This window comes from Misgurnus anguillicaudatus, chromosome 1, assembly GCF_027580225.2.
Source record: "Misgurnus anguillicaudatus chromosome 1, ASM2758022v2, whole genome shotgun sequence".
Lineage (NCBI taxonomy): Eukaryota > Metazoa > Chordata > Actinopteri > Cypriniformes > Cobitidae > Misgurnus > Misgurnus anguillicaudatus.
Genome location: NC_073337.2, coordinates 5523618 through 5542641, shown reverse-complemented (window position 1 = coordinate 5542641; position 19024 = coordinate 5523618). Strand labels below are relative to the sequence as shown.

At 39.0% G+C, this 19024-nt stretch overlaps 1 protein-coding gene across 2 annotated transcripts; it reads right to left on the bottom strand.

The window, feature by feature from the left end:
* Positions 1-770: 770 nt before the first annotated feature.
* vegfab (vascular endothelial growth factor Ab) lies at positions 771-17039 on the bottom strand. 2 transcript variants are annotated; one of them, XM_055190283.2, is made up of 8 exons: positions 16216-17039; positions 15127-15169; positions 14279-14475; positions 14087-14163; positions 13721-13753; positions 10372-10437; positions 5782-5928; positions 771-4389 (listed from the first exon to the last, which is right to left on the bottom strand). In XM_055190283.2, the coding sequence occupies exons 1-8, from the start codon at positions 16381-16383 to the stop codon at positions 4368-4370; spliced, it is 753 nt and encodes a 250-aa protein (XP_055046258.1). In that variant the 5' UTR covers positions 16384-17039; the 3' UTR covers positions 771-4367. The 2 variants fall into 2 exon arrangements, with proteins under 2 accessions (XP_055046258.1, XP_055046260.1); XM_055190285.2 differs by lacking the exon at positions 10372-10437 and having other exon boundaries at positions 16216-17018.
* Positions 17040-19024: the final 1985 nt, after the last annotated feature.

Sequence of the window (19024 nt, the reverse complement as noted above, 5' to 3'; positions counted from 1 at the left end):
ATACATGTTGCACTATTGTTGGTCTGTGCCACTGATTTGAGGTCTGTGCGGAGACTCTGTCAGTTGACCAATCAGAGCAGAGTAGGTTACTGAAAGGTGGGGTTTAGGCAGACTGAGTCGTTGAACGGCTTCATGCGAATCGTTTGGGGATCTCTGAGAAATGGCGTTATTTAAAATGTATAATTTGAGAAAATTACATTGTTTTTGACCTTGCATGTGTTTAAACCTGTTAGCCGGGACTTATAAACAGTGATAGGATGCTTAAAATTGGCATCTTACTGGCTCTTTAAGTTGAATTAACTCAAAATTTTATGGCAAAATTTTAAACACTGGCTGGCATGTATATTTCAATCTAGAGTGTGAAAGGTGTTTTCCCTTAAAAATGTTTTAAACCTTTTACTCAGAGATGTTGTCTTGATGGTAACTGAATAAGATTACAGTAAAAACACTCCCGCCCCTTATTCCTTTCACTCTCACTTTCTTTATTATTTGATCCCTCTGAATATGTTGTTTCCTTTCTGTGTAAATGATGCCATGGAAGCGCTGGTAAATATAGATTTGGGTTACAGAGCTGCTGGGGTAATGGCAGCGTGTGGAAATACAGTGTGTGTAAGTGAGCACGCACCTTACAAACACACACACGCACAGGTGTAAGACGCGGTCTGATGAGTAATGATGCAGATCGTGTGTTCCTGACACACAGCACGTCTCTGCTGCAGGGTGTGGACTGACTTTGATTTGTAAAGTAGCAGACCTTGGTCACGCCACACTGTTGGAAATGAAGGTGAATTCCAGTTTATTTTCAGCAACATGACAATTTAACATGCCACCAATTTATTACTGCTCACCAAACAATAAAATCATAACGTGTCTCATTGTGATACAGGGAATAGAAACTAGACCACATCAACAGTTCAAGAGCTGTATGGTTCCATAATGAACCTTTCGGTTTCCCAAAACAATTTAAAAAGATAAACAAGAGTTTAAGAATCTTTGACTATTTTTGGCAGGGGGGTCCTGCTATACACTAAAAAAATGGTGCTAAATAGTACTAAAAGCTCATAATCATACAGGAACCATTTTAGCGCTACAGAGCACCTATATAGCCCCTATGTACAACCATAAGTGGTGCTAAAGCATGACTTTCAGCAGTGCTACATTCATTAAACGCTTTTTGCCACACTGTCAGACAAAATGGTCAAAATATGTACCTCAGCTGTCCCTGGGTCAAAACCCTTTTAAAAAAGTACACATGTGTACCTAAAAAGTTAATATTAGTACCTCAAAAGTACATACTGTATTGGTACCAAAGTGAGCTTTATGGTACCCCAAAGATGCACATTAGTATCACAAATGTACATTTTGGTATACAAATGAAGTGAAAAAGTGAAAGTGCAAGCTTGTCAAGTAGGCAACGCATACTCCAAATGTGACCTCTGCATTTAACCCATCCTAGTGAGTAGTGAACACGCGCACTGCAAGTCGTAAACACACACACATACATACATACACACACACAGCATTGGGCAGCTACACCAGCGCCCGGGGAGCATCTAAGGAAAGCCAACAGTGAGACTTGAAATGGCAACACTCGGTTTACAAGCTCTAACCACTAGGCTACAACTAACTAGGCCCCACTAAGACATATTTTGACAATTTTTCTAACAGTGTAGCTGTCACTGTGAAGGTACCCTTAAATAAAGTATACTTTTGTACCTAAAGAGTGCATGTTAGTACCACAAAGGTAAATGCTGCTACCAAATGTATACATATCTGTACCTAAATGGTTCATATTAGGACCTTTTTAAAGGGTACTGCTACAGCGACAGCATGGGAGCATTTTATTTCCGACAGTGAAAGATTTAACCCTTTCGGTTCACGGTATATAACTTGTTGAGTAAAGTCCACTGGTAGATTGAACACCTATGGTTTAAACAGGAGACTGGGAGTTGTCTCACCAAAATCCCTCCTTTAATCACAGATTAACTCACTTAACACACATTCTTTGGGTATTTAAGCAGCTAATGGTTCTGTGCTGATGGAGTGAGGGTAGCAAGAGGATTATCTTATATATTTCTTAAGTAGATAAAACTGCTGCTTTACGTGGTTACATAGCAGTTAATCTATAGCGAGCGGAGCGTTTCTAAACGTAGTTATTTTAAACACCGCAAACAAACAGCTCTTAAATTTAAAGCTCTTAAAAACTGATCTGCTGACGACTGCCACTCAGCGAATCACATGAAGCTTCAGCTCGGGTTTAGCAAGATGGGTGAGAAATTTCTGGAATGGTAATGGCCAGTTGAACATTTGTAAGTTTAACAAACCGAATCATTCGGAGACTGAAGTAGAGGACACAGAGAAAAAATCTAGTTAAATGGAATCCGTATTGGTGCGGCCAAATAAATCTCTTTGATATTGCAGCAACATCTAAAGCAACAAATAAAACCACCATTGTCTTTAGTATTAGCACGCATTTGAAATTACATTCATGTTACGAACATATACAGTCTTATCAAATTGTCTTAGAAAATGTGCAATTTATCAAGAACTAACAACTTGTCAACAGCAGGTATCATGAGATTAAGTTATATTCCAGGAACGCAAGCCATTTTGTTTCTGCTGCTTTGGAATGATTTTAACGAATGTTATAGCACTCATTAAAATACAGTGGTGATTTTCCATTAAATATAGCTTGAAGGCTGGAACTTAAGCAGACAGAGAAGGCAAACGGTCGAAATCCGAGGACGGACCCTTGCGGGACCCCTGCAGCTCATTATGAACTCTGAGTCAATGATCTAGAACAGTGGCCTTGAAATGTCCTGATATTCAGCCCAAAAACACAAAACACTGACAAACTGGAAGAAACCAATACAATACTGTACAATAAGTGCTGCTGATACAATGAAACATGTACAGTTACTCAGATTATCGTTCAATTTATCATATAATACAAAATCCATTATAAATAGCATATTAAAGCTTGCATTTAGATTTAAAATGTCCACACAACAAACTAAATACTATGCTGTTAATAATAATAATAATAAATACCTAAATATCTAAAAATATATATTCGTAGTTTCTGTGATATTCAAGTTGTTTTTAACTAATTGTAGCGACACATTAAAAAATTTGATTCTCAAACCAAGTTTTATAGAAAAGGGCAATAAAATGTGAAAATAAATATATGTTTTACTACACATTTACAGGGAGAATAAATAATGCTTAAACAGGACATTTCGTATAACATCAGACCACTGTTGGGCATAAAATTAGATCCTATTCTAACCAAAGATGGCACATGTGTGGCCTGTTTCTTTGTTGAATAGCGCGCATCACACATACACAAACACACATATATTTGCAGCATGTTGGGAAATTCAAGGCAGTTGGCACTGATCAGATCTAGGAATGTTTCTCTGTTCATCTACAAATAATGAAATGGGAAAAAAGCTTTTCGTCTTATGGAGAGCCATGGAGATTTGCAGACAGAAGGGGTGAGAGGATTTATGTTAACACTAAACATAAATAGATCAAATTAAATACAAAGAGATAGAATACTGGAAAATTATAAATGACTTAATTGTTTGGGGGAAACAAAAGAAAGTTTCTGAAAATCCAGATGAAAAATTGTCCGCTCAGATCCTTAGTAGTGTGGTTGCATGATCTGTTCAAAGTGGTTTCCAAACTTGTTGAAAAATCAATATACCTTTGATAAGTGAATATGGCCAACCTCTTCATGGATTTGCCTGTTCAAGGTTACAGCTTGGTGAAAACATTTACCACAGTCGTAGGTTCCCATGGCATTACTGTGTGACATTCCAATAGCAGAATCAGTTCAGCCTTCCAAATTCCCAAATCTTGGGAATCTTACAGTCATGTGTCCATCTCCCAAAATGTGAACATTGTGCTCAAACATATAAGGAATGATTACACTCTCAGTGAACGCTGTTTTGTCAGTCTTTTAAAAAAATGACTGGTTTGTTTGCTCTTGCTGATGTTGAGATTTACATGAAAAAACCACACAGTAGACCCAAATCCAGTGATGTGTTTCGTTGAGTTTGTTTATGAGTTTTCGAACGCCAGTCACGATCAGAAACGTTTTGGCAGGCCATTGCTTGAGACCCTTTAGCAGCAACTCAAATCCTGTGGCAGTCTCTCAGTCCACTTAGTACACATACTAATTATGAAAATATACAGACCACATTTTATTAAGTGTTCAACCCCCCTCTCCTTCAACATCATTTTCCCTGTGATGGCTCAATGATAAGGGGACGACAGCTCAAAATTCAAAGTGCTGTGTATTACTGGTGAAATATTCCTTCATGCCAATGTTCATTCTCAGCCTGAGAGGACCTCTGTTTGGTTCACCTCCTTGGTTTGTCACATCTAACAAAGAGAGAAAACATTTGCAATGAGATGGCATCTGTATGCGTATGAAATTCTCACTTGAAGGTCTGTCACAAAAGTCTCTAACATTATAATCCATTGGTATATGCCAATGCATGCATTCAGACTTATTAACTTAGTTTAAGAGTAGTTTCCTCATGTTAAACCAGTGGTCACCAATCCTGGTCATGGAGGGCCGGTGTCTCTGCAGAGTTTAGCTCCAACCCTAATTAAACACACCTGAAGCACCTTAATTAGCTGCTTCAGGTGTGTTTGATTAGGGTTGGAGCTAAACTCTGCAGAGACACCGGCCCTCCAGGACCAGGATTGGTGACCACTGTGCTAAACAAATGCAAAGTTTCAAAAAAACAGTTGGACGTGTTACGGAGCATTTCTGTGCACTTCGCCAGGGTTCATACAAGTTTTGCAAAGTTATTTTCGAATACGGGTCCAGCTGACGTTTCAGGGTAAGCCATCCGTATCACTTCTTTTTAGGGGCACCCGGAAAAACGCGCCCACATGTCAATCAGCAAAAGAGCGAGAACCGAGGATGCTAAGTCACAGGCATTGCTTCATGTGACAGCTGTGTTTTATATAGGGTGGCCATTCGTGCCAGTTCCGCCGGACACGTCCCGAACATGTTTTCGGGTTCGTTCTCCGGAAGTCGCGTTGCTCGAGCGCATACGTCATCACATTTCAGTTAAAATACATTAGAAAATTAAGATGTATTTCTTTTAAGACATACAGTCATTGTAGTTTCATTCTTACCTTGAAATGTAACGGTTGCTTTTCTGAAATTAAACCCGAAATATTAAACCTTGATGACGTATGCGGTCGATCAACGCGATTTCCGGAGAACGAACCCAAAAACATGTTCGGGACGTGTCCGGCGGAACTGGCACGAATGGCCACCCTAGTTTTATATCAAGACTCGAAAAGAAGAAGTGTATTTTTGGATGTAAGGAGAAGAAAGCCAGCCTTATGGAAACAATGGATATAGTTTGTTTATCCAGGGAAGCAGCCGAGTTTTTCGTGTGTGTGTTTGCTGGATTTCATTGAAAAGTCCCAACCGGGTCATGAGTTGAATGCGGTTAGTAAGCCTTCTGTGTTATTTTGGAAATACAATGAGTTGAATGTGGTGCATGCATGCCAAAAGAAAGACTGATTACCATAATAATGGTGATTCCCAAAAAAATATAATATAAAAATACAACAAAAAACATCAAAAATGCTACAAAGGGTGTAAAACTAAGAAATTTTATTAACAACTGTTTATATGTGCCAACAATTCTTGGACCAAAATTGAATCATTTCAAAATTTCCAGGTGCAAGGGAACAACAGCATTAGGGCTTTCGGTGTCTGTTTAAATCTATTTAAAGACGAACACAAACCTGCAGGTTCTTTCGTTGAGTTCTAGCTGTCGAGACCTGCAGTCGGCTTCTGTGTTCTTACAGGAGCACAAACACGTCTCTGGGTCTTGACGAAACCTCTCTTTTCTCCTTTCTGAACACGTGCTACAGCAGGGCTCACATTGAGTACTGAGAAAAAAAAGAGAGAAGGCGACAGAGAGAGAGAGAGAGAGAGAAGGGGGACGAGGGAGATTACTGCTAACACATAACTATTACTATTACATTAAACACACACACACGATGCCAACACAGGCACTTGGTGAGTTTCTGACAACCAGTAAGCGGTGCGTTTTTTTATTCCACCCTGGAGGTCCCGTGGTTGACCCTTTATGGTGGTCCGAGGAGGAGTTTGTAGAAAAGGATAAGCTGATGTTAGGCGGGATGCGGCCATGCAGCTGCAAGCTCAAAACATTGACACTACTCACTTTCTCTCATATGCTCACACTCATTCTTAACGGCATAATGTCATAGGAAAACAGTAAAGGCAAACTGGAATAAAAGCCAGAGAAAGCACAGTGCATGAGATTACAGTGCATCTGTTTATTGCATCTTGCTGTGTTGGGTCATCGGTACAATTAAACATACAGTACAAAGTTGTTAAGGTTCACAGAGGTTTATGTCAGCTGACCTGATTTCAACTTGATATTGCTCTTTAGATGTCTTATCAAAAGCAGTTGTAATCTGATTTTACATCTTACACCGTGTCCTAACTAGACCAACACGATATAATTCCAGCGATGTCTATACTGAACGAGAGAGAAAGGGGCAATCAACAAAACACAGAGCAAAACTGTTCTGAACTGTTTATTCCCCTCTGGCACTCCAGACAAGGAGCGAACAGACATAAAGAGATGCATCCTACACATGTATATGGCTTTCCTTGTGCAACTTGAGGTATTAGAGAATATACATTTCTGGGTTTAAACGTGTAACAGTCTATCTTGTTCCATATTTGATGATTGTTATTCATAATGGGCAGAACTTTCATTGAATGAGAGCTTTTTATAGGAAGAGCCGTCAGCCATCGCAGAAATAGAAACAATTTCTAAAACAGAAATGTTGCGGCATCGCTTCACGGCTGCTGGTTAAAAAAACTTTGATTAACATGAAAAGATACCCTTTACATGCGTCGCAGTCATGCGTCGCGTCTGGTTAGGACACAGTGTTAACCTAATCTGAAGGTCTGTTGACACCAAATGTAATGTCTGGGCATGAAACAACTTGATTTTAAATCGTACTGCAATCATTTGTATTTGTCAGTTTTGACAGAAAATGTCTTTATGTGTCTTTGAGTCTGACTGTGTGAATGGATTTGTTGCAAAAAAAATGTCTTGCTGTAAAGACATTACTGAAATATTGTCAGATTTCATTATTGAAATCTGTCAGCTTTTACTCATTCTCATGTCATTGCCAACTTTACTTTCTGCCATGTAAAGCTCGGAGTAAGTCTGTTTTTTATGTGTATGCGAGCACACGTATGCTCACGGATGAATGCACAGACTTGCAAAGTGTAGTTTATTTGACTTGTGCATGCATCGAATGGCTTGGTACACGTACATTGCAATAAACTGGGCTACATAGTGCATTCTCCTGTAGGCGCATGCATGACCAACGCATACAAGCACGTGGGTTTCAATAAATCCGGTGTTATGCACCCTTGTGTACACGTAAGAAATTGACTGTCTTTTGTCCTTGAAGCTAGTAGTATAGTCCGTTTTCATGCATACACAAGGGTCCGCGCACAGTGCGCGTAATGCTAATTTTTGTCATAAGTATAGTATGCACAAAATGTACACGCACCGCCAGATTTTTGTAGTTGCGCATGTGTGTACAGGAGAATGTAGTATATAACCTGTGAGGGGCATTGTATTTTGTCACAATAGGAACGTTTACATGCAACCAAATAATCCGTTTGTAATCGTATTGATGGCTCAATCGTATTGAACAGCCTTCATGTTAACACCTTGGCACAAAGGGGCCATGGCACAAAACTTTAAGATGTCAAATAAATCTTTGGTGTCCCCAGAGCACATATGTGAAGTTTTAGTTCAAAATACCAAATAAATAATTTATTATAGCATTTTAAAATTGCCACTTTGTAGGTGCGTGCAAAAATGTGCCGTTTTGGGTGTGTCCTTTAAAATGCAAATGAGCTGATGAAATTCAAACACTGATCACAATGATGGTGGTTTGTTGCAATTAATACTCAATTGTGCTTTACTCTGCACTAAATGGCAGTGCTGTGGTTGGATAGCGCAGATTAAGGGGTGGTATTATTATAATAAGAGCTCCTTATGACATCATAAGGAGAGCGAATTTTAACGACCTATTTTTTCATGTGCTTGTAGAGAATGGTTTACCAAAACTAAGTTACTGGGTTGATCTTTTTCACATTTTCTAGGTTGATAGAAGCACTGGGGACACAATCATACCACTTAAACATGGAAAAAGTCAGATTTTCATGCCATGGCCCCTTGAATCAATACGATTGAGGACGATCGGATGCAAATTTGGATCGTATTGAAGGGGGTGGTGTACTCCGATCTGTGATCCGATCCGCAGGAGAAAAGTACGCATGTAAACGCGTGAAGCGTGCATGTGTCGAACATCTGTGTAAACGTACGACTCAAATGATTATTTGCAAGGCTGTGCGTTTTGACCGTGCATGTAGACATTAAAAACTGGATATAGACCTTTTGCGTGTTTGCAAACAGAGATGATTTTTTTTTGTGGGCGGAGCCCAACTGGTGGCAGAAAGTGAATGCTTCTCAATAGCTGTGTGAAGTGTTTTAGCATTAAACTGTGATTTTTATGGATTCGGTGTTCTGTAGGAGTCTGTTTCCCCTATATTTCTCTTAAGTGTAATGTTTCTTATAACGTTTTCACCAAGTTACGTTTATTTTTTAAATAAATTAAAAGTTTAAATGGCTTGGCTACTGATATGTGTGCATGTATGTAATGTATATGTATTGTTCTTTATTGGTAAATCAATTATTTTTACAGTATAAATCGCTGTACTTATAAGAGCAATACTATCATGTATACTGTATAATATCATTTATTAAATATTTCATAATTCTCCTGTTTTAAATTTCTTCCTTATTTTAGCCTACGTGTTTGTTCTAAAACTATTATGTTTACATACAAATTAATTTGTATAGTTCTGTTTATATATTATTAACACTTAATTAAAATAATAAATTATAAACGTAATGTGATGAAAACGCATATAAGAGACACATAGAGGGATCAGACTTCGACAGAACTTCGAATATCTTCTCCAATTATTTTCTATATAAATTATTAAAAGATTTTCAGATGATTTCATCACTCCAGTCTGTCCGGTTGAGGGCTTATTGCAACCAAACACCTACGTTTATCTTCAAATGGTGTCTTCGACGACGGTATACTAAAAAATGAAGGTCATCTATTTTGGCATTCCTATTCCGACACTCAACAGCACAACAAGACATTTTCTAGTAAGTTATATTGTTCGTTTCACTCGTGTCTCATTCATTTCCACTGTTTTTCTGCCACCACATGCGCGCATGACATTAACTGTGACGTCGACTCGCAAAAGGTCTATACTTCGGGCTAAATGCAAAAGGAAAAAAATGACATAAGAATAACAACTCTGGGTTATTCAAAATTAAAGTAAAACTAAAATGTCACTGCCCTCAAAAATCTGAGATTATATCACAATCTCTAGAATTGAGAAATGTCAATGAAAGATTGAAGGAACACTCGTTCCCTCATTCTTTCATTAACATTTCTCAATTCTTGGGAGATTCACCAAAGCAAACAGGCTGTTTGACTTGCATAACACTGAAGCAGATCTCACACAGCGGGACATGGACAAACCCACAGCAATGAAAAAACATCTCACACAATTCTTCTCATATGACAGAAAGCAAAGTACCAGTGTGAGGATGTCGGTAAGTCTTAACACAATGGGAAAAAACAAGACATTTACAAAACAGGAATCGGCACAAACTCTGGCAGTGATTCCAACACAAATATTGTGATAAATTAGTACCATTGACTGAAAGCCATGCTTGAGTGGGTGTGGTCAGCAAGCGTGTCAGCTACCTCTCCTCCAATCACAGAGCTTGATTTATCGAGGCGTGTTGCACAACCGATAGATCGCAACAGTAGGGCTTCGGAAGTAAAAAATCCCATTTATCCATAAATCAATTGTATAAATCAAATTATTTGTGAGTTTAAGAAAAATAGTCAGTTTTATATTTAATTTAAAAAAAATTTAAACTGTTGCGCTTTATGGGTTTGTGCTTAGGTAAAATTAATGTAAAATGATCCGAAACAATTTGGCCAAAACCTGATGGTGTTAATTGTTTAGCATGTTTTTCAGGCATTGGTGATCTTAGTGTAAGGTTTGGTGAGATGGTCAGTTTGAATTAAATGGGGGAGGAGCTTATGGATTAATGGCAAATTAACATCTGACAGGAATTTTCTGATTAAAGGAGGCAACACATCTCCTCCCATATTAATTTGACGACCAAGAGCGCCACACTCAGGTGCAGGTGAGAGGAGGCGAACGCAGAGGTGACGTACAAATCCTGCTTTTTTTCGCGGGTTTTCTTTCCCTTTCGCTTTAGGCCTTTGCCCTTCCGGGGTTTTCTGGAAAGGGAACATGACAAACAAAAAAAAACATCGACAAACAGACACTGAATCCGGGTTGTTGCAACAGATCAGCCACACAGTCAGTTTGCAATCAAACATGATCCAGATGGAAATGCCAATGCACATCCTAGTAAAACTCATCTGTCTCTTATTGTTGTATGAGTGCCTGAGACAACAGCAAACTCCCAGGATGCGAGACATGGATTGGAAATGATGGGTGATGGGTCTGTCAGTGCTCTGGAATTTCACTCACATGGAGTTTTGGATAAATAAACAAGACATTAAATCTTCAAAGCTTTACCGATGTGAGCAGAATTCCCAGCTGGTGCTATAATGCAAGTTACAAAACAGGAACGAATAGGTGAGCCAAATCTTCTTGCGAACATATGAGTGGCGTCTAACGGGTCGGTAACACTTACAGTTTCTATAAAAGTTTATTATAATAAGGGTTATAAAATGCCCCGTCATATCACTTCAGCCAACTGGAAAACAGGAATGTGAACTTTCCCTTCTATCATGCAATCTTACTACTAACCCATAAAGCGTGTGCCAGGCTTGGTTATTTGCATTAGTGCTCGACCAATTTAAGTTTTTCATTGACTAATGTCAACACCAATAACTGAAGAACAAAAAACAACCATTTGGGAATTATTCACTGACAGGATTGTAGGAAGACCTTGACCACATAGGCGATAAACTCAAACTAGCTTTTGTGTGCAAATCCTTCTTGTGTGCGTGTTTTTAAACACATATTCACTGTTATGAAGTCTAAGCAATATAAAGTGGAATTTGTTATCTTTGATGCCATTTAATCACTTCAGAGGTCAGATTTGATTGTGTTATGGTTTGTAAACAGCTTCTGTGTCAAAGGGACACTTGTTTACCAGAACCAGAAAGCATTTGAACTTTTTCAACCCTGAGAGATAACCTCAGAACGGCGACGCATCAGACAAAAGATTTAGTACACTTCAGCCACATTCTTAGGTTGGCGGGAGTCAGTGAAGATGGGGTTGACTGACCGCCGCGGTATCTCTGAGGAATGGAAACGAGTTCATGAACAAACGGAGAAAACTCTCTTATCGGCGAACATAAAAACGCCTTAGAGATGACAAATCTCACCTCAATGAACCTCTGATCATAAGAGGAGAATAGCTCGTATGAATGCGGGACGAGGGCATTGAACTAGCAGGCGAAAATCGCACACCTGCTCTCGCAGGACTTTTAATGCACTGAATTTACAACCTAGGATACGACAAGCAATGACAGGGTGAGATCAAAAAGGAGGTTGATCAAATAACGCTTTAAGGGTCATCTCGGCTCATCTTCCAGACGACTGAGGTTTACAAGAGCAACGCTTATGTGTTTAGTTAAAGCTGGGCTAATACAAAATCATCATACAAAATGTATAATAAAAAGTAAGATACATCACACAGATCTATTTGATAGTTGTGCCATCAAACTGCAAGTACGCTCTTAAAGGATAATTCCGGTATTCAACACTTTGAGTCTCATTTCTGGTTTGTTTTGGATGAACTACAGTGATGGACACAGAAATTTTGACAATGGGTCGTGTCTTGAGTTTTTGACTCGTTTAGAAGCGTCTCCCGACTGCTCCAGAATGGAAGTCAATGGCCATGCACAAACATGTCACCAAAACAACACCCAACGCTCATCTCCAAAACTGCGCCACTCACCGAGTGGTCCGCGGCGTTCGTCGATGACCAAAAACAAGTTGTGTAGCGAAATACAGTTTCTGTCGTGTTTTATTTGGCATTTTGTAAAATTCCATTGACTTCTCTGGAAGACTCATTGCTCGCTGATATATCACTCCGCCGCCGGAAAAGGAAAAGGGACTGTTTACATGTGGTTGTTGTTTTTTCGCTCGGTTTCTCTCAGAATAAATTTTTCCCATATTTGTAAGGCTGGACCAGAATATTCGAATATTCGTTCCGTATTTCAGTTTTGGGATTCGAATATATATATAAATATTTTACAGCGTTAATGCAGAGCTTTGGCCAAGCAGGAAGTGCACTTCACGCTCCCACTCTATAGGTGGCGCAGAGAGACCAACATCCATAGCCAACAGCCACCAAACGGCACCAGTGGAAGAGATCGCCTCAAACGGAAAACGCGCTTCCTGCTTTGACATTCACGCTAATAATGTTGTAAATAACATTCAGTTTCTTGCAAAAACTGATTGATTTGCTTCACAAGACGTCAACATGTCACACGGAGTTATGGGGGATTACTGTTGTATTGGATATATATGCTTTAGCTCTTAAAGTGTGCGGATCGGTTGACTTGCATGACGGAGCACTGGGGTTTCTGCAAAATATCTTCTTTATTGTTATGCTGATGAAAAAAACATATTGGATGGTGTAAGTGTTATAAATAAACTTGATTTTGAAAGTATGCTACCGTTTTATTACAGTTTGTTGGACTATGTTCATTCATGCTTCAGACTCAAATATAGAGCGGAAGTATATACGCGGTTGTGAGGTATCTGAAAAAATAGTTCCACTATAGCAAATAACACGGATTGAAATCATACATTGCGCCAATATATTTGTTTTTAGTCATAGACGAACACCATGAACCACTCGGTGAGTGGTACAGTTTTGGAGGTGAACGTTGAGTGTTGTTTTGATGACATGTTTGTGCATGGCCATTGACTTCCATTCCGAAGCAGCCAAGAGACGCCTCCAAACGAGCCGAAAAGTCAAGACACGACCCACCGTCAAAACCTCCGTGTCCATCACTGCAGCCCATCCAAAACAAACCAGAAATGAGACCCAAAGTGCCAAACACCGGAATCATCCTCCAATATTAAAGGTGCTTTATGATGTCATTTTTGGCTGAATGGTTCCATAAAAACCCTTTAACATCCGAAGAACCTTTCTGTTGCACAATTTATAAAAAGATATGCTTTTACTGAACCAAAAATGCATTTTCTATTTTGGATTGATTCCCAAGAACCGAATCATGTTTGTTTGGTTCATGTGTAAAAGCTGTGGTGTGGAGGTCTGTTTTCTCTTAATCAGATTTTCTGCCTTTATGTAACATGAAAAGCAGATGAAAGGAGTCAGAGAAAAAGGGAAACAGGAAGGAATACACCTGGAGATAAGAGTGACTGAGATAAAGACTGAAAGATTAAAAAACCAAAAAGAATGAATGAATGATGAAAAGAGAAATGATAGCAAAAAAGAGCATACGCAAACGCATGCATGCACCCACACAAACATACAGACACAAACATACAAACTAAAACGATGGCACTCACTTTTTTTCTATTTGTGGTACGTCTTTTTTTAGCCTGAAAGAACAACAAAAACAAAGCAAGACATTACCTCAGTGAACTTGTTTGTTTGGACATAAACAGATCTGTACACGCACACTAACAATAAAGGAAAAGCACAAAACTAAATAAAAAAATACAGTAAAAATCCACTAACACACTGTTGGGTCGACCTCGGTTACATTGGTACAGTGTAGTTTCCATATACAGACACAAATATAGAGCACATTTGTCATGGCAGACATTAAAGGTCATGGGGAAAACAAGGGGGTGGGTTTACAAGAGGGTTTACTTTGGTGATATAAGCAGGTAAATGTGTACATGTGTATTCATAATAGTGACGATTCTTACCGACACCGGCATTCACTGTGTTCTGCAAAACTCATGAAAAAGTTGCCCTCATGTCGGAGTGGCTTGACCCTTTTGATCTGCAAAATAATGCAAAATTAAAATAGCAATGTTAAAAATTAAAAGGCGAGTTAGACTTCATTATATTTTCTGTAAGTTCAAGGTTTAAGTATTCTTTTGGCAGTGCCCTCTGACCTCCAGGGTAATGTTGTAGGTGACGATGGGGGCGCACTCCATCATTTCATCATTGCAGCACCCACCGCAGCGGGTCAGTACCACGCAGGACGGGATAAAGATGTGTTCAGTGTCATCTGGGTATTCCTGCTGAATCTCCACCAACATTTCTCGAGGACGGCAAAAAGACTTGTTGTACACCACCTCAAATGGCACCACTGCAAAACAAGACAATCGATTCATTTTTCAAAAAAGTGGCGAAATAACATCACTGGGAGATGGACAGGTGTATCATTTTGAACCATGCTGACTACCTCAAAATAATAAAAACAGACCACGACCCAAAATTGCATAAACATGTGTGAGCATATGGTACATCTGTGTGGAAAAACAGTTGGGAAGGAACATGAATGTCAAAAACATGTTGAGCAATGATAAGTTTGGCAGGGGACTTGGCAAATAACTACTAAAAAATTTAGTTTTAAGTGTTTAAAACCACTAAGCACCACACTTCAAATAAATATGGCCATGCCAGCTAAAGTCATATTAGTGATTTACTGTTAAGTCATCCTACATAAAGAACATTCTGTGAAAACATAACCTTGCTATATTTAACACTTACTGAGTAGGGGTCATGTCAAAGATTAAAATTTAAGTAAAATCAATAGATGACAACTAATTTTGCTCCTTGTCTCATAATTAGAAAATTAGAATTACACAGACAGGGTCGCAAATGCTAATCTAATGTAAATCTAATCTATACAGCATCAGTATGTGACAAAGCGTCTTTGCGCAACCGTCCGCCAGATGGCGCTGTGTTTGGTGACTGCAGGCCTTGTGTGTCAAATCACGGGATGACCCAAATTTACCGTCATACGTGCTTCTGCCTCCCTCCTTGGGTATGTATGCACTCTGTAGTAAAAAAAAAGACATTACAATCAGAGATCTACATCTTGAAAGCTGTTCACCTAAATATATTTATTCAATCAAATGAGGCCTAACGAGTTTGACTAGTTATTAACCACGCACCCAGATTCAAGATGATGCAACAAATAACTAAATTACATTCCAATGCCAAAGCTCATCCTTAAAGTGGATGTTCAGTATTAAGGTCAGCCATCCCAATAAATCATTATTTTGCTTTGTGTGCACTGTTTTTTTTTTTTTTTTTTTTGCATAATGCTTTCATTTGTACCCTTATTACCATATGCATGCTCAAACCCTCACAGTGCACATGGTCTTAGATGCACAAATTTTTGGGTAAACGTGCGCCATCCTAGTCCAAAAGCAGTACGCAACATCTAATAAGGTCCATGGAGACGCCATGTGGACTTTGAGCGTTTTTCTCCTATTAGTCATTTTTAGAGCTTTCTATGTATCTTTAAATCCGTACCACATTTATTTGTGAACTTAACATAAAGATTAATTAACATCACTGACATTCATTTAGATTTACACTGCCTAATTGGAGCGCAAACCTTGCAACTTATTGATAAGTTTTATTTTGCCACTAAAACTTTTCAAAGTCATAAATTGTCAGTTCGGTTCAAATATGGCAATGACATCATTTTTGTGCAGTCTGATCTTCAAAGGTCGGATATTTTTGCGCTTTAAAACCACAGCTGCGCCTTTAATAAAGCGCAATAATATCACCAATGTGGCTACGATGGGGCCTTCACCAAAATAAACAACAAACTTCCTAAACGACTGAATGGACTCAATCTGTTTGCGTATATTACCCAAGATGATGCCAGTCTGTAGCGTTAAAATGGCCCAATGTGAAGTGCTCACTGTGATTTTGACAGCTTGGCTAAAAACATGGTCAATGACCTCGCAAGGGGAAAGACAAGGACGTCCAATGTAGTGGCGCACGGACATGCCAAACAACCTTATTTAAAAGTCACCCATGCAACATGGCCCCTTCTATCTGCCTCTATAAATAGACATACAAAACTTACCTTGACAGCTGAAAAATACAGAAGTGTCACAATAAATAACTGGAGCACGCGGACAGCAAAGTTCATGATTGAATTCATAAGGCGAATGAATCTTTTTAAAACCCTATCCGACGATAGGCGGACTTTAGCAAACGCATTGGTAAAGGTCTCTGAAAGCAAGTTAGACATGAGTGGAGTCTTCTTCAAACGGGGTCCGAGCTATAGGGGCAACAAACCATGTTGGTCCCACAACATTCATATGCGGGCGAGACACCCGAGTGGAAAAGCCAAGCGATTGCGTCTCTCAACTGTTGCCTATTATTTTAAGGATATCCAGAAATATGAAAATCCAGGACGCAGTTCTTCTCACATTGTTGAGAAGGAAAGCAATTTTTTCCTCCAAGGTTATTACAATCCACATCACAAAAGTAATCCCATGCTTGTCTCGCCACCCGTCTCCAAGTGCGTTGGGTTCATTGGGAAAAGGGACACAGAATGGAGAAGAAAAATCTCTCTTTGGTGCAACTTTGGTATCCCTGTATGCCCCGGCAATACAGTATGTGGCTCAATTGCAACACAAAGGCACTGGAAAGAAAGCGCGTGAGAGAGAGAATTCGATATCCAAGCGCCGATAAATGAAGTGCGCTTTAATTCCGCTTCCTGTTGGATGTGTCGCTTCGGTTCTCTTTCTGGCTCTAACGCACCGCCGTTATGAATGGTCACAGAAAGACGAAGTCGTCCGGTTTTGCTGCTTCGAGTCTGGCAGTGGGCGTGGCCATTCATGCGCCTCCGCCACTACGCTGATTTTGAAGATGTGAGAGAGGATCTTTCGGCTGTATTGCTTGCATTGTGATAACCTAACCACAAACATTAAGAGAAACAATTATGCTTAAATATGGATGAATAAGATTCATCCCTTTAATACACAAAAATAATTCGAAGAAAGAGATACATGATAAATTAAACAAACACATACAAAGTCTTTAATGGAAACAATTTAAAATCACACTGGAAGTTAAAATATAAAAAATGCTTGCAAACCCCCAACTGGCATGAAGTGTATGCAAAACAAATAATGTACTACGTTATCCCAAAACTAAACCGAAACAATGAAATGATGTGTGATATAAATAGCCCAAATATTTCTTTCAATATCACCAATAGACATAACGCACCGACGTTTATTTCAAAATCTCCACCATATATGAATAAATAATAGATACCCTCCGCAACGTGATGTGGCGTACGTGCAGACGCGGTCTATATAGTATGCGCGTATCATATGAAGGCAGCGCGCAACGGCTCACGCCTTTTTTAGGGCTTCTCGGTCATCCGCAAGGTTGCTGGGAAAGCTGAAAGAGTGCTAGGTAATCGGGGCGTCGTCACATTCACATGTGTGCGTGTGCATCCATCAGCACGTACAGGTGCCTCCTGTGTGCGTGCGCGAGCGTAGAAAAAGACCGGCATGTGACAGCGCGCGCTTGGTCCCGTCAGCTGCCACGAGACTCCGCGCGAGACGTTCATTAAGCACCGACAATCCCGTTTCCATAGATACAGATTCGCAAGAGATGTAAAAAGATGTAATTAAATAGATGAATAATGGGTAGATTAAATGTGGTTATGCTTTCATATTTCAGGTTATATATTAAAATTAAGAGTTATAATTTGGGATATATATATACTTTTCAGTGTATGCATTGTTTGTTTGCACACGTTTTTCAGGAGAGCAAAGTTTTCCATGTGGCAGTTCAACACGCAGACAACAGAATAGTAAAAAGTCTTTAGATTTTCATCTTTTATCTAATATTAATAACCCTAAACTTGATGAAACACCGTAAACTAAACTAATATGCCATCTTTATACATACAGATATATTTAATCACGTTTTATATATACATACAATACAGTATATATATTCACCTTTTTTTTTAGAAGTTTTTCTCTTTCGGTTTACTGTAAGTTGCATTGGCGCCATCTGCCTGTCACTACATGAATAACCGGGTGTGAAGGACTTCCCTCATACACTACTGTTGAAGTTCAGGGTCACGTGAATGAAAGGTTTTTCTTGACCTTACAAACCTTTTGATCTGAAGGCGCTTGCTTACATGTCTGAAACTTGTGCAAACATATCAGTTTCTGTCATTACAAAACAAACAAATATTTAATGCAAATGTTTTAAAAACATTGACTTGAACTAAAAACATTTCAATGTTGTCTTAAAAGCATCTCAGGTTGAGACCTCAAGAAGCAAGTTGCTAAAAGTACAGATTCAAAGCAACATAGATGCTAAAATATAACACAGTTTTGCAGATTCATTATCACAACATAATTTCCACATTGTGCTACAGTATTGATGGGTTTACTTTTTGTGGAAAACAAATGAAATTGTTATTGCCTCTAAACCTTTATGACAGTAATGTAAGTGATGATAAACATGCAGTTGGATAAAGATTGCAATATGGATTTATGTATGTATGTATAAGCATCTTTATGAATTAGATCAATATTAAGCATGTCTCACTCACTTTTAAATGCTCAGCACACCTGCAGAAAGTCACCAGCGCTCTTTCAACGCTCAGATAAACTTTCATGCACACCTTCGTAAAGGCTGTTTAGTCTGAGTGACAAAAGAAACCTTGAGTGCAGGGTGAAGAGGGAGGAGAGAGTACAGGAAATGATTGTTTATAAAATTCAGAATTTAGGATAGATGAGAATGAGTTAAAAAGACAGAATGAGTTAAAAAGAGATTTGCTGATGTAAGAGATAATGAGACATTTGTTGTTTGTTAGTGTGGTACGTCAGAGTTTAATTGAAAAACAACAGACGGTT